This window comes from Otolemur garnettii, unplaced genomic scaffold (assembly GCF_000181295.1).
Source record: "Otolemur garnettii isolate 467f Iridium unplaced genomic scaffold, OtoGar3 scaffold00038, whole genome shotgun sequence".
In the NCBI taxonomy this organism is placed as follows: Eukaryota; Metazoa; Chordata; class Mammalia; order Primates; family Galagidae; genus Otolemur; species Otolemur garnettii.
Window position 1 is genome coordinate 7,955,039 of NW_003852433.1, and position 14,332 is coordinate 7,969,370.

General features: G+C 45.0%; 1 protein-coding gene across 1 annotated transcript; it reads right to left on the reverse strand.

Moving 5' to 3' along the window:
• Positions 1–2,458: 2,458 nt before the first annotated feature.
• Positions 2,459–11,506, reverse strand: MLEC (malectin). The gene is made up of 5 exons (XM_003789908.2): positions 11,113–11,506; positions 5,195–5,373; positions 4,172–4,348; positions 4,008–4,065; positions 2,459–2,822 (listed from the first exon to the last, which is right to left on the reverse strand). Exons 1-5 carry the CDS (start codon positions 11,330–11,332, stop codon positions 2,593–2,595), a joined length of 864 nt encoding a protein of 287 aa, XP_003789956.1. The 5' UTR covers positions 11,333–11,506; the 3' UTR covers positions 2,459–2,592.
• Positions 11,507–14,332: the final 2,826 nt, after the last annotated feature.

A 14,332-nucleotide genomic window follows, 5' to 3' on the forward strand; every position in this document is an offset into this window, starting at 1 on the left:
AAAAAAAAAAAAAAAAAAAAAAGAATAATTCTTGACATATAAAATACAAAATAATAATATTAATAAAGAGTGCCCCATCCCACCCCTTTAACCTAAATTTCATGTACCTATATCTTGTAGGGGAGAAAAACAAAAAGCTTTCAAGTTCAGCATCCTGAGCCAGCTGTAGCCAGCCCTAGGCAGCTCTTGTTAGCTGGGTGGGCTTGGCTCCAGGGGAATCTACCCTGGCCCCCACCTCCTGTTTCCTCACTTCCCCCTTTAGTTTTTGTTAGCCATAGAAAGATGTTCCTTCCTTTTGGACACAACCAGAGAGGAAAGCGCCCATCCCTATCCCTGAACTCAGGGGGAAGGGGTGGGCTTGGAAACAGAGGCAGAAGCAAAACTGCTTGGCTTACAGTACCATTAGGAAATGGCCCCAGGGGTCAGAGTTTCCTTCAGAGACTCTGAGTCACTGAAGGGATGGGTTGAGGTGAAGGCCAGACCCCTCCCTCCTCAGAGAGACCCAGGCAAACTAACAAACAAGGCAAAATGGAGGCAAGTCCTCCTTCTTCATCTTGTCTAATTATTAGCAGTGGCCCATGGCTTTGGGGAATTGTAATAGAATAAGAACCAAAGCCACTGCCAGAAGCCCAGTTAGTCAGGATGTCCACTGCCCCAGGCAGGTGGTCCCCAAGACCAAGGCTACATACAGTACCTCATCTTTTAGAAGCAAGGGAGCTTTGTGAAGCACTCCAAGAAGTGTTTCTCTGATTGCAGCCTCAGGCCACAACCATCCAGCTGCCTGACTCAATACCCTAGCACTGAGACCCAAGTCACAGCAAAAATAAAGGGCTACAATTCTCAAATGACTAAATGCTGGCCTGGAGTCATCATTAAGAGCTAAAACCCAGGACATGAGCCAAAGAGCTATTGACTTTGTCACATAAAGAGCAGTTCAAATATATGAAGCTCTTAAGGCAAACTCAAAATTAAACACATTGTAGAAAGATGGCCCTGGCCTGAGATTCTATACTCCAGCCCATGGTGAAGCTAATCTTGCTGTCTGTCATCCACAAAAGTCCTTTTAGCTTGACTGTGTCCTCCCTCATTGTTGCCTTAAATGGGAAATGGATAATGGTGACCAAAAAAGGAGGGAACCATTTCTTACAGAAAATTTTCCAGGTAATTAAAGACAAACACTTAGATGCTAAAGGTTAGCTTCAGAGCTGCAAGGATTATGGCTGACTAGAAATCTTTCAGCTTCATCACACCAAGAACCTGACTGCTGCCTGGATAGGGAATGAAAAGGACAAGGGCACAGCAAGGTTCATACTATTAACATCAATAAGAAGCATCACTGGACCCATATAGCCCATCGTTCTATATGGGGGAAGCTCAAGGAATAAATCAAAACTGGGCGAACTGTGACACAGAATGACATGGAAATAATTGAGTGTCAGATACTAGATAATCTAAACAGTGGTCAGTCACTTAGTAGGGCTCAAGTATCTGTATCTGAGGTTGCTTTTAAGCTATCCTAACATAAGCCTTTTCTAATCCAAAGATCAGAAGAGGCTTTTAAGGTCAAGTGTTCGTTGCTGTAGTCTGGAAAGCATCCTTGCCCCCTGGCAGCAAGATCCTATAAAGAGGCCAGTAAAGAACTTCTGGGTCAGGTCCTCTTGGGTGTTGGCTCAGAGATCCAGGGAGGAAAATACCAACAAGGTGAGGCGGTAAAGGAAAAGACATTCAAGAGAGAGAAACCCAAATCCTCATGTCTCCTTTCCTTTTTGGCAATAACTTAGTGGGATGGTTGAGAGGGAGAAGAGATTTCAAATGAGCCAAATAAAGAAAAAAATTCAGAAGAAATCAAGTCCCCAACAGGCACTGAAATCAAAATGATCTGTTGTGATAACAAGTCAGAGGCAATTTGAGGACTCGACATAAACTAATTGTCTTGGATACCAGACAGTCCTCTACTGGCACATGTCAGGGAGATAAGCAATGACAAAGTTCAAACACTTAAGGTGGAACCATCATTGGATTAATCCAGAAAGGCTTCTAAGTAAGGAAACCTTTACTTTTTCTTTCTTTTTAAAAATCCCTCTTCTTTTTCCTTTTGTCTTTACCATACAAATTATATACCTTGATACACACACTCTCAATCTCAGGACATACAAAAACTTATTTGGGCATAAGTTCACAACATACTCAACTCGAAGTACTAGTCTTTTCAGGTAATAAGATGATATTTCCCTGCTTTTAATTCCCAATCTAAAAAAAGGAAATGTGATTGCTCTGAGTTCAGAGTCCTTTTCCCAGGTATACAAATGAGGATCCTTGAACAAGAAGAATCCAGTGTACCCTAAGTACCCTCAAGAGGAAACAAATGGCTGGGGGTCAGCCACAAAGAGAGGATTAGGACTTAATTAAGCAGGTCTGGGACCAGGTGGTACATGAGGGCTGTTCTCTACTCACTCTGCCTCTTTTTATCTCTTTAATTTTTGTGTGTGTGTTTGTTTTGTTTTTTCCTTAATCATTGTGAAAAACACAGAAACCAACATGTTCGGTTTCTTTCCCACACCCCTCCACCCTGTTCAGGATGGTCATTTGTTCTCACAACCGGCAGAGGCAGAAGAGGGTTGGAATGAAGACTCCAAAGGCCACCAAGATGGGAAACATGAGGCTGCTGTTGTCCGAGGCATAGGGGTTAGGTGTGCGGGGGCCTGACTGCACCCGGTTCTTATTGGTCTGTTTTTTGAGATTAGACCCTTCATCATAATCTTCTTCTTCTTCCTCCTCTTCTTTCTTCTCCAATCCTGGATGAGGCTGAAGCTTTGGCACGTCTAACACAAGAAAGAAAACACCCGTTAAGTAAGACCCACAGCAATTAAGTGAGACCCTTAAGACTAGCAAATGAGCTATAATAGTAAAGGAACCCCTATGACCTAGCCAGGGTCCATAGGAAAGACCAGAAGTAGCAGAAATAACCTTCTGGCCTACAGAACAGCAAAGTGCTACAAAAACTAGTCTTTTTTAGGCATAACTAAAAGCCCTGCCCAGAGGGAGGCTCATTATTCTCCCTTCCTGTCTTACTTCATAGCCCCCAAGAGAACCAGACTGAACAGGAACAATGACCCGAAACCCAAAATCTAACCTTTTAAAATCCCTCTTCCTCCTTCCCACATGCCCATATTCCCTTTCAATTCACACAGCAACTGAAGAAAAGCTGATCCCCAGAATTTTGGGTTCTTAACACACATTAACCCCTCTGTCCTGCCTCCTCCTATGGACTTGAGTACAGGTCTGTTTGATGGTAAGACATCCTCCTAGATGTTTTAATATTAGCATTTAGGGAGAACATCAAGATAATAAGATGAGATCCCCAGTGCATTCAAGATAAGTTGGAAAAAAGGCCCGGGGGGGGGGGGAGGTTGGGGGAGAAAAACCACTAAGACATAGGCTTTCTTGCAAAAATCAATCTGGGAGGGTGATAGACAGGATATTCTAAACCCTGAGAAAGAACACACCCTAAGGCTGGATCCCAAAGGATGAGGAGACATAATAAAGTTAACTTTTGTCCCAGTGCAGTCCAGCAATGCTGGAATCTTTCAGGGCATACCAAAACGCTAAAACACTCCTCCCTTTACCTTTTTCTCCTGGGAAAGCTTGGAAACAGATGTCAAACAAAGAAACAGAGTAAGGACAAGTTTTTGGTGATTCCAAATGACTACAAGGGTCAGGACACACTAAGAGGTACCATTATTAATCCCAATTTACAAGGAAGTTAAAGGAATTTATCCAAGACCAAACAGCCGATCAAATGGCTACAAGAAGATACGAACACAGACCTTACTCTAAAGCTTATAGCTAGCATCATGTTATACTTTATCCTCATCCATCTGACTCCACATTCCCCACAATTTGGCTTCAAGTGTTTCCAAAATAGTGATCAGCTGAATTATCTCCCAAGGATTTCCTGAACCATATCCTACAGCCCAAATCAAAAAGCAGAGTAAAACACAACTTACCATCCACTGTCCCAGCCATGATGTAGAGTGCACAGACTTTGGGATTGTCGTAATACCCCTACAAAATGGGAAACAGTGGTCAACTCCACACAGCAGCAGGTATCTTCTCCCACACCCACTCTTCTAAGCCCATCCTTAGCTGTGAGGCAGAGTAGGGCTGTTACCTTGACAAACTCAATGTAGAGTTTCCCTGTGAAAGTTGACACCTCCCCCTGGACACTCAGCTTCCCCTTTCTGATGCTCATAGGGATGATTTCATCATGAGCTGTGCTGTGCCCAACACGATCAAAGATATCCAAGTCCTTCACCACGACATGGCCATTCAATCGAACATCAAATACCTTCCAGAATTAGAAAAGGAGACAAATGTCAAAACTACCACCTTCACATCCCTTCAAGCAGTTTGAACATTATGCACCTGCCTGAGCTTCAAGTTCAAAAATGATGTAAGAAATGATGAGGCTAGGCTCAGCACCTGTGGCTCAAGTGGCTAAGGCACCAGCCACATACACCTAAGGTGGCGGGTTCGATTGCAGCCCGGGCCGCCAAACAACAATGACCGCTGCAACCAAAAAATAGCCAGGCATTGTGGCGGGCGCCTGTGGTCCCAGCTGCTTGGGAGGCTGAGGCAGGAGACTTGCTTGAGTCTAGGAGTCTGAGGTTGCTGTGAGCTGTGATGCCACAGCACTCTACCCAGGGGGAGAGCTTGAGGCTCTGTCTCAAAAAAAAAAAAAAAAAAAAAAAAAGAAATGATGAGGCTAGATATATGCCAGAGTGACTGGAGTCCTTTACCTGGGCCAAATCAATGCTATGTTCCTTCACTGCCAAGGAGGTTTCAAATTGGCCTTAATGAACAAAGAATATAAACAGAAAACTCAGCATGGAAAGAAGGAAATTTACAGGAAGGGACAGAGGAAAAGAAAAAGGCTAAAAACAAGGTTAGCCAGGAGAGCTTTAACAGGATCCATTAGTGGCAAAAACTAGGATTCTGGCATTGCTTTCTGTCACCAACCCCCGAGGCAAGAGCAGCTTTGTGAGGATATAGCTTCTCTAGAGGCAGAAGGAATCCAGGTGTTCCTCAGAGTTCATCTGCTCCTCCCTTTTAGGGACGCTCTTAACACTCTCTGGCCCCATAGCAGAAGATGTCCAAGGGTAACAGGTCAAGCAGAGGCCTCAACAGGCCTCACCTTCTGCTGGGACTGTGCAAAGTAGACCTCAGCAAATTTCAACACCAGAACATAGTCCCCTTCCTCCTTGATGGGCACTTCATAGCCAAAGGTCTCCTCATTGTACCGCTCAGTTTGATATAGGATCTGGTCTTCAGGGTTAGAACGCAGGATTGGCAATTTCATGCCATAGTCTGAGGCTAGGGACAAAAAGACAAAAAAGAAACCACATTAGAAGCAAGACACAAAAGAAGAGCAGAGATCCCAAAACAGCCAGAGGCATTGCCCAGACAGTACTAATAACCCTCTCTGTACTAGGGGCTACTCCCTCTGCACCTGGCTCCAAACAGAGCTCAAACAAAGGCAGGAATCAGACAGCCATTACTAAGAGTAAAATGAAAGAAACTAAACACTAATCACTCCAACAGCCCCTAAGTTCCTCAGGGCGGAACTTTCTGAAAGTACATTAAAAAGACTTACTCCCAACTGCATGGAGAATGATGGAAAGGGAACAAGTTTAACTCATTATGAGAAGAAAGTTCTATGCTGCAGCTGCTTGGTTCCCTGAGAAAGAAAGCTTCAGAGGAACCTCCTAAGACAAGGGGGGTAGCCAGGAACTCTGTACAAGGTGATCAAGTTCAAAGAATGGTTTTTTTCCTTATTCAGAAAGGCTCTGAATCTAAAACAAACAGGATATCTGGTTAGGAAAGTCATTCTTCATTGTCTTTACTACAAAGTGTTAGTGTATTTTTGTTTTTTTCATTTTAAAAGTTTGAAGGCTAGTAAACAGAAACAGTCTCATAAATGAAGGGTGTCATGCTCTCTAATTTCCTGTAGCTCCAAGCACCTTAACTTCCCACAGATTCACAGAACTCTACCTCACCCACTCACTCTCTTGAACATTCCTCTACAATAATAAGCCAACAGAAGACAGAAAGTTCCTACTGTACCTCCAGCACCTAACACAGTGCCTGGCACACATGAGCTACTTGATATGGTTTTCTGAATGAACAAATGGCAATGAAAGAGGTACCTGCAACGCAGGGAAACCATGCCATTCTAGCCACAGGCTAGAGCATCCTGCAGGGAAAGAAAATCTGCCAAGTTCCCACTGGCACCTCTGGCTTAAAATGCCCAAGTCCTAGAGGAGCCACCTTTCCCATTTCACTAACTGACCAGAACAAGGCAAGGTAAAAGTAAAGCTATTTAACCTTGGGCCACTACTCAAAGAGCCAAAAACCCTCTATTGCCCTCAGCCCTATCCCAACCTTAGTGGGAAATGAATTGTATGTGTTTTCTTCCTCCCACACAACAAACTAATCTTTCTTCAAATATAAGATACCACATTTCAGCTCCAGGGATAAATAGTTATATGCTTCTTCCTTTAGAGAGAAGCCTAACTCTTTTATCCTATAAACACAATGAGATTTTCCCATGCTCCATAATTCTCTTTTCCAAACTACAGATCTAGCCGTTTTAGTCTCTCCAGAATGGAATTCCAATCTCACAGGGTGATCCTGAAAACATGTGGCACCTTGATCCTTTGGGAGATACCCAGGAGCAGTTATTCCCAGAACTTTGTCTTCTGAATCGCCTAGACTTCAAGGGAGAGGACATGGCAAAAAGTAAAAGATTAACTAAAAGATCCAGTGGCTGAGGTCAAGCCCTCAAAAAAAATAGACATAGCTGTAGTTCCTTTAAACGACATCAGCCACAAGATCAGATGGACTGATGTAGCAATGGAACATGAAACCCATTGCACTTTTGTCTTCAGACTTTTTCTTATTTCTCCTCAAGAAATCAAAGAATGGCCAAGTAACACTACAAAGGATGTATTACTAAGATACCCCAGCGCTCCTTCCCAGGCTCAAAAAACCATTATACCAGGAAACATACCTATAAAGACTAAAAAGACTGCTACTTTCCTTCCAACTGAACTCTAAGAATTTCCTTCTTCTATGAGGACTGTGATCCTTAGAAATTTGAAATATTAGCTAGATTTGATTTATAGATACAATGAAAATTTGGGGCATGCATAGGGAATCTTTTCTTTCTCTTGCTAGGTGGAAAAAGTAAGAAACTGACAGCAAATGTTATCTATGGCAGTCTCACTCCCAGAACAAAGAAAATTCAGCCATGTGAACAAAAATTACTTAACAATCTTGAGATTACCTTTAAATATCCCTTTAAAGCCCAAGTGGCTTTCCCAAGAGATCTACCACATGCAAAATTGAATTTGCCCAAGTCCCAAGACTTGCAGCAGCAAAAAAGGTTTTTCTTCCCTCCTTACTCTTTATGCATTCACAGCTAAACAGATTTCTCTAATACAATGACACAGTGTACAGTCAGCACACTGCTGAAGTTGGCAGAATATAGCTCAGACAGTTAACCAAAAAGGGGACCAAAAGGCCTACTTTATGGCAGTGGCTGGTTCTTAGTTTTAGACAAATGAGCAACCAGGCTCCTTGGAAAATTCAGCCCAGGCTTCAGAGTAAGACAAGACTGGATGTGAATCCTCACTCTACCACCTACTAAGTGATGCTGAACAAACTGTTTTCTCTGGGCAGTTTTCTCTCGTGAAATAGGGGTATCACCACCCTACCACACCGCGGTAAGAATAAAACAATCTGTAAATAACTTAACATGATCCCTCATGTGGAAAGAGACACAAACACTTAAGTATACTAGCTGTGCAAGCGTATACATATGATAAGCACTAAATAAATGCCTCCACTCCAGTGAGACCACCACTGTAAATCTCTCCTTAGTGGTCCAGCACCACTTTCCACCCTTATATAAGACCTCCAGACCACTAGATTATTCTTCTGAATCATGTCTTTTTCAAGTGGGGTTAGTTCCCTAAAGAATTATTCTGAATGGACTGAACCAAAGGAATCAAAAATCACCTGAATTTTGGTTCCTTCAACAATTATTCTGAATGGACTGAACCAAAGGAACCAAAAATCACCTGAATTTTCTGTGAACTTCAACTTGGAGGCCCTGCAGGGAAAGCCTAACCATTAGGTGACAGTACAGGAAGAGAATTCGCAACAAATCCTGTGGCCTTAAGGAAACTGGAATCTGATAGTCTCAGGTCCCCTGCCAGCTTTTTTCCCCTCCGGAGCCATGTTCTGCCCTATTTTTAATTCCACACAAAAGGTCATTAAGCAAACCTACTTGACAGGAGAGTTTTCAAAGTCACATCAGAGAGTTCTAAGCAGAGAAATTTGTTTTGAGAAAGAAAACAAGGCTCAGAGAGGTAAATCAAGTTCCTCGAGGCCATACAACTTTAGCAGGTATCTTTCTATGAAGAGAAAATAGCCTCTCCCTTATACCAAGACAAATTCTGTGCCCTCAGGCCAGATAACCAGGTCTTCCCTAGTTCAAGTGAATGACCAAGACCCTGGAGTGTGCAGCATGCCAACCCCCAAGGTAAGTTATCTCTGAGCCACTTTCTGTAGTGGTTATTTCCATCTGTGGTAGCGCACAGCTTGAAATAGCCTTTCCCAGGCTGTAAGCCACGTAGCTATCCTCTAAGTAGAAATGAAATCCAATAAACATTATGAAGTACCTTTGAAAGCATAAGCCACCAGACACAGGGGCCACTTGCAGTAATAAGAATGCTGAACTACAAAGAAACTATAGAGAAACAGCAAGTTCAAAAGCCGGCCAAACCCTTATCTGTATCCCAACTTGGCAACAAATACTTGAATTCATTCAACATTAAAATGCACTTTCCTCTACAGGCTGGAATTGGAAACAGTATCACAGGCATGTAGGAAAAGAAATAAGGCACGCACCTAGCTCCTACTGCAAGTAGTGTGCATAGCTACAGTAGGCAAGGGTCTCCAAATTCCTGGCACACCCTTATCCTAGCAGGGCCAGAGAAGGAAAGGCAAAGTGAACAGCTGCACTTCCCTTGGTGGAGCTTACTCCTTAGCACAGAAAGAAACTAGAGAGAGCTACCTCCTGAGAATGGAAGTTTATACACATCTCAGCCCCAGACCTAATGCCAGCAAAATGCTTATCACAGGAAGCGCCTCCAAACTGCAGCTGACAACCCACCATACACACACAAACACACCTTAATACTACTACAGTTCATACCCAGATTGGCAGAATGGGATAGGGAACCTCCATTTACACAATGCCCCAAGAACCAGCGTCCAGAAATAGGACACCATTGCACGAGCTTTGGTAGGTCTCAGGTAATTTTACCTGCTATAATAAACTCCTCCCAAGAAACTGACACCATAAGCTAACAACCCAAAGACAGAATCCCTGGCTGACTGCTGACCAGGCCAAAACCATACCAAACCAACAAACAAAAAAACAACCCACCATCTGCACCAGCAAACTAAAACCAGCATTTCTGAATAAGGGCAGTATCTGGGTACTAAAACTATAAGGTCTCAGTCAGCCTTATCCTCTTGACAATGTACCTAACAGGACAATGTAACCAGTGTAAGGACTGTTAAATGAAAGAAACCATCTGCGCACAGCCCCCACCACAGTTATCTCAAGAGGCAAAGTCCACAAACTGTCTCTAGTTTCCTCAAGGGCTCCTTCCTCCCTGCCCACACCCATGGAGAAAGAGGAAGGGTCCAGCATGGTGATAGTAATGACCTCCTGTTATAAAGTCTGGCTTTGGCTGCTGTTACAGCTGCTAAAAACTGGAGCCTGACTCAGCTGAACCCAGGTTACTGCCACCTACACGCTAGGGCTAAGCAAATTCCAACACAAACACAGAACTTCAGAAAACAGCCCTGTGTCCCAAGACCCTCACACGGATAAAAGCAATAAACTCCCTGACACAAATAAACCTCAGGACACTGCCAATAACTTGGAGGAACTAAATTAAACTCTTGAAGCAAGAACCAAATTTGGGCATCGTGGAAAAAGAGAGAAAGTCTTGTCTGGGAAATGGCATACTGCCAATTTGGCATCCTCTGAACCCAGCATACATCTCCTTCCAACACGTGAAGCAAGGAACTTCCTTCTTAAACCTGTTTTCCAATCCCACTTAGAGAAGAAACAGAATCTAGACCAGATCTTCCCCAAAAGTCATCTGAGGGTACCCTACATCAGAAGCAGCTGGTGCAGAAACCTGGGACCTGATCAGATCTGGAGGGGAGACTAGGAATCTGCATTTTCAACAGCTTCCTTAGCAATTCTTGTACTAACTTTGGGAACTGTGCAGCTCTGTAAAAACTACTGTTGTTTAACCAGTTGAATCACAATCATTTCCCTTCTAAACCGGAATCATACCTCTCAGGACCACCTGGGATAGGTTGTAAGTGCCCTCTAATAGAACATTCAGATTCTTACACTGGTTGACCCAGTTCATACATAGCCACCAGTCTCACGAGCAGGATGGCTTCAATATAACCACCTCTGGAAGTGGCCTGCAGCTTCTACTTTTACGCACTTCACTCCAAAGGAGGACGAGGCAGGAGGCTATGATCAAACTTTCTTGGCCCACTCTCTTCAAAGATATCTTTTCTATTCTGGTTAAAAATCAAACTCCACTCCTGCAGACTGGCCAAGAGAAGAGGTCGGTTTCTTCGGCAAGAATCTACCAGGAACTGTCTAGATGGGAGAACAGGGGTACCAATGATCTACAACTCTAGAGGCCTTGAGGTGGCAAGAAGCTTCCCTTGTCATTTTTTCCCCAGCTTGGATGGGGAGGGGTGTTGAGAAAATGAAAAATGAGAAGTCCAAATGCAACTTCTCGCCCACTCTCTGGTTCAATGGCTCTTGGTAGCTTGGAGCCATTGTCAGGCCCTGAACTCTGACCTGGTCCCTGAGGAAGCGGCAGACACTTCACTCCAGAGACGTGGCCCCAGGGTCGAGGAAGGGGTTCGGGGCCCGCAGCGCTCGGCCGACTGAGCTCAGCACGACAGGCCCCGGATCCCACCGCCCGGCAAAGAGGCTCTCACCTCGGCCCACCCGGCCTTCCAAGGGGTCCTTGCGGAAGTGGATCCCGTGCACGTCCACATGCGCCTCGCCGCCTGCGTTGACGGCCCAAATGACGCTCTCAGGCAGCCCAGCCCCCGCCGCACCAACCACACCGAGCCCCGGCCCCCCGAGCGCCGGCAGCAGCAGCAGCAGCCGCAAGAGCGCCACGGCGGCTCCCTCAACCGCCCGGCCCCCCAGCATGGCGACCACCACCGCCGGGGCAGCCCTCGCCAACCCCTGTCCTCGGCTGGCCACCAGGCCGCCCCACACTCAGAAAAACAGCGCCACGGGCCGCTCTGCTTCAGCTGCCGGGGACATGTCGCTCTCCGGCCTCCTCCTCAGCCACGGTGAGCTGCCACCTCCCACCTCAAGAACAACCTACCCCGTTGCCCAGCCCCCGACCCGACCCTGCAGCCAATCTAGGCCTGGACCTCATTAATTACCCACCACCCCGCCGGGATCCGCCCTCCCATTGGCTGCCAGGAAAGGGAAGGGGCGTGGCCACCCCCAAGTACCCGCCCAACCATCAGACACGAGATGGAACGCGCTCAAAAAAAGGGAGTTCGGTTGAAGCGGCGGTTTGACGCGGAAGTGGCCGGGTGCAGAGCCCAGGCGGCCCCGGAATCCCACAGCTGAACGGGAAAGGTGGCCTGGGGGGGAAGGTTTAGGATAGGGCGCACTGACACGTCGCCAGCACTTCCGGTGCTCCGTATCTTGGGATCAAATAGGCTTTGGAGGGGGCGTTGCTGACTTTCCCGCCCCCTCTTCTTTTCTCAGCATAAGCTTTAGTAGGAGACGTGATGGACACTCTCCTGACCTAAGAAACTCAGTCCTTTTCCCCAACTGAGACAGAGGACCCATCCTTCCTCAGAGAGGCCATATGCACAGGTCTTCAGAACGCGAGTCCCACGAGGATAAGGTCCCGCCCCCACCTCAGCCCCTTAGAGGACTCGGGGCGGGTGGTAGCGTCCAGACAGCCGTCCAATTAGAAGGCTCCAACGCAGCGGAAACGCGTGGCTTTTGGGAGGGGCTCCAGACTGCCCACGTCTCCATGGCAACAGCCTCTGGCCGGCCTCATTGGCTTAGGGGCGGGACCGGGGCATCCTTGGCCAGGGCCACAGTTGTCCAGCATGGTGCCCAGTATGCAGGCCTGGGCTATCCCGCATAGGCAAGACCCGAGCGCTTTCCTACGCTGGCAATCCCTGTGCTTCTGTCGCTGTCCAAACTCCCATTTTGCCGATGGAACAACTGAGCCCTGGAGAGGCTGTTGCCAAAAGGGTCTCATGGTAAGTTTAGGGCAAAGTCAAGGCAAAAAATACCTTTATTCATTTGTTCCATAAATACTAATCGATTTGGAAACTCTCTCCAAAATAAAAAAAACTTTTCTAGTCCCCGCTACTAGGGTTGTGAGACTTGGCAGATAAAATACAGGACGCTCAGTTAAATTTGAATTTCAGATAAACAAATGGGACATACACTAAAAAAATACATTTTTATCTAAAAATTCAAAATTAACTGGGGTGCTTGTATTTTATTTGACAACTCTACCTATTGCATGTTAGGCAAAGAGCTTTGTGCTACAGTGAACAAAAGCACATTGAGGCCTCATAGATCAGTGATAAGCTCTCTAAAGGAATGAAATGGTGCCAAAATGGAGAATGGGGGGGCGTTAAATGTATCAGAATTCCTTCTCCAGCTCCAGAGGTTGGACCCCACAGGAGTAATTTTTGGAAATGTTCCCTTTTAGTCTCATTTCTTCCCCCTATGTTTCAAGCATCTGACCCACCTTCCTCCCATAAACACGTTTCCCCTTCCAAAGTGTATCTTGGTGTTTCTAATTCTACTGTCCTCTTTCTGGAAACTGCCATCTTCGGAAGATCCTAACAACTCAAGGGATGAGTAGCCCTCAGAGCAGGGGTATGGTTCAAATGAGGGAAGAGGCACAAAATGGTGATGGAGCTTCCTCCCTCCCAGGCAGCTGGCCTGCAGAAAGGCCCCACACTACACTTCTTCCAGGAGCACATGTTTGTTTTATCCTCAAGGCAGTTCAGTCCAGGAGAAACAATCCCTAAAATGCATTAAACCTTTGGGGAGGCCTCAAAAGGCCTATCCTTAAGCTTTTCTCAGTCCCTGAAGTCTTTGATCACTCCAGGCTAGCCCTAATTGGGTTCTTCAGATTCCATACCTGGTTGGGCCACCCTTGTACCAAGGAGCCTTTTTGAGATCTACCTACTGTGGATTAGGCTGTCTTTTCAGTAAAACATAAATTCTGAGACAGTGGAGGCAGGATAGCATGGAATCTGGGTGAGGCTATGTGGGTTCCGTGCCCAGTTCTACCATTTACCCACTATGGCCTTGGACAAGTGATATACTTGTCTAAGTTTGTCTTCACAAGTATGAAGTAGAGATACAGTCTTCTGTCACTTAATGACAGGAATTTGTTGTGAGAAATGTGTCATTAGGTGATTTCATTATGTGCAAACACCATACCATGTCCTTATACAAACCTAGATGATCTAGCCCACTGCATACCTAGGCTATATGGTGCAGTCCTCTGCTCCTCGGCTATAAATTTGTATAGCATGTTATTGTACTAAATACTGCAAACAATTGTAATACAATTGTAAATATTTGTGTACATGGTATCTAAGCATATCTAAACACAGAAAAGGTACAGTAAAAAATATAGTATTATAATCTTACGGTACTACCATTGTATATGTGGTTCACTGTTGGCCAAAACATCATTATGTGGCACATGGCTATAATAATAATTCCTACTCCAAAGGGTAGATGTCAGGACTAGAGAAAATAATGCAGTGAAAGGGGGAAGAGGAGGAAAAGGTGACCATGCACATGATAAAGTGACTAGAATTATTAAATGTATAAATGAAAATGGAAACCACAGTTTAGATTTTATAAGACCAACTACTCATAGCTACATTTATGTATGTAACCAAAATTCTAACTCTGAACATAAAACACAAACATAAATTTGTTGTCCTTATTAGAATGATTCAATATGACAGCCAATCATAAAAGGGATCAAAGTATTTCTTCCTTTATGCTTTATAAACAGTGCTATAACTGCTATAAATTCAGACTTCGTGCCAATCTTTTGCCAGTCTTGGTTTGTAATCTCCAAATTCACAGTCTAAGTGTTATTTTTTGTTTGTGTGTGTGTTCTGTTTTTTTTTTTTT

Bases quoted from the DNA above. Each gene is read 5' to 3' on its own strand.
- MLEC (XM_003789908.2), bottom strand. From the start codon at position 11,332: ATGCTGGGGGGCCGGGCGGTTGAGGGAGCCGCCGTGGCGCTCTTGCGG. The intron at 5,374-11,112 runs GTGAGAGCCTCT...TTTTGTCCCTAG, and splicing joins GGAAGGCCGGGTGGGCCGAG to CCTCAGACTATGGCATGAAA. The intron at 4,066-4,171 runs GTAACAGCCCTA...CCCATTTTGTAG, and splicing joins TCTACATTGAGTTTGTCAAG to GGGTATTACGACAATCCCAA.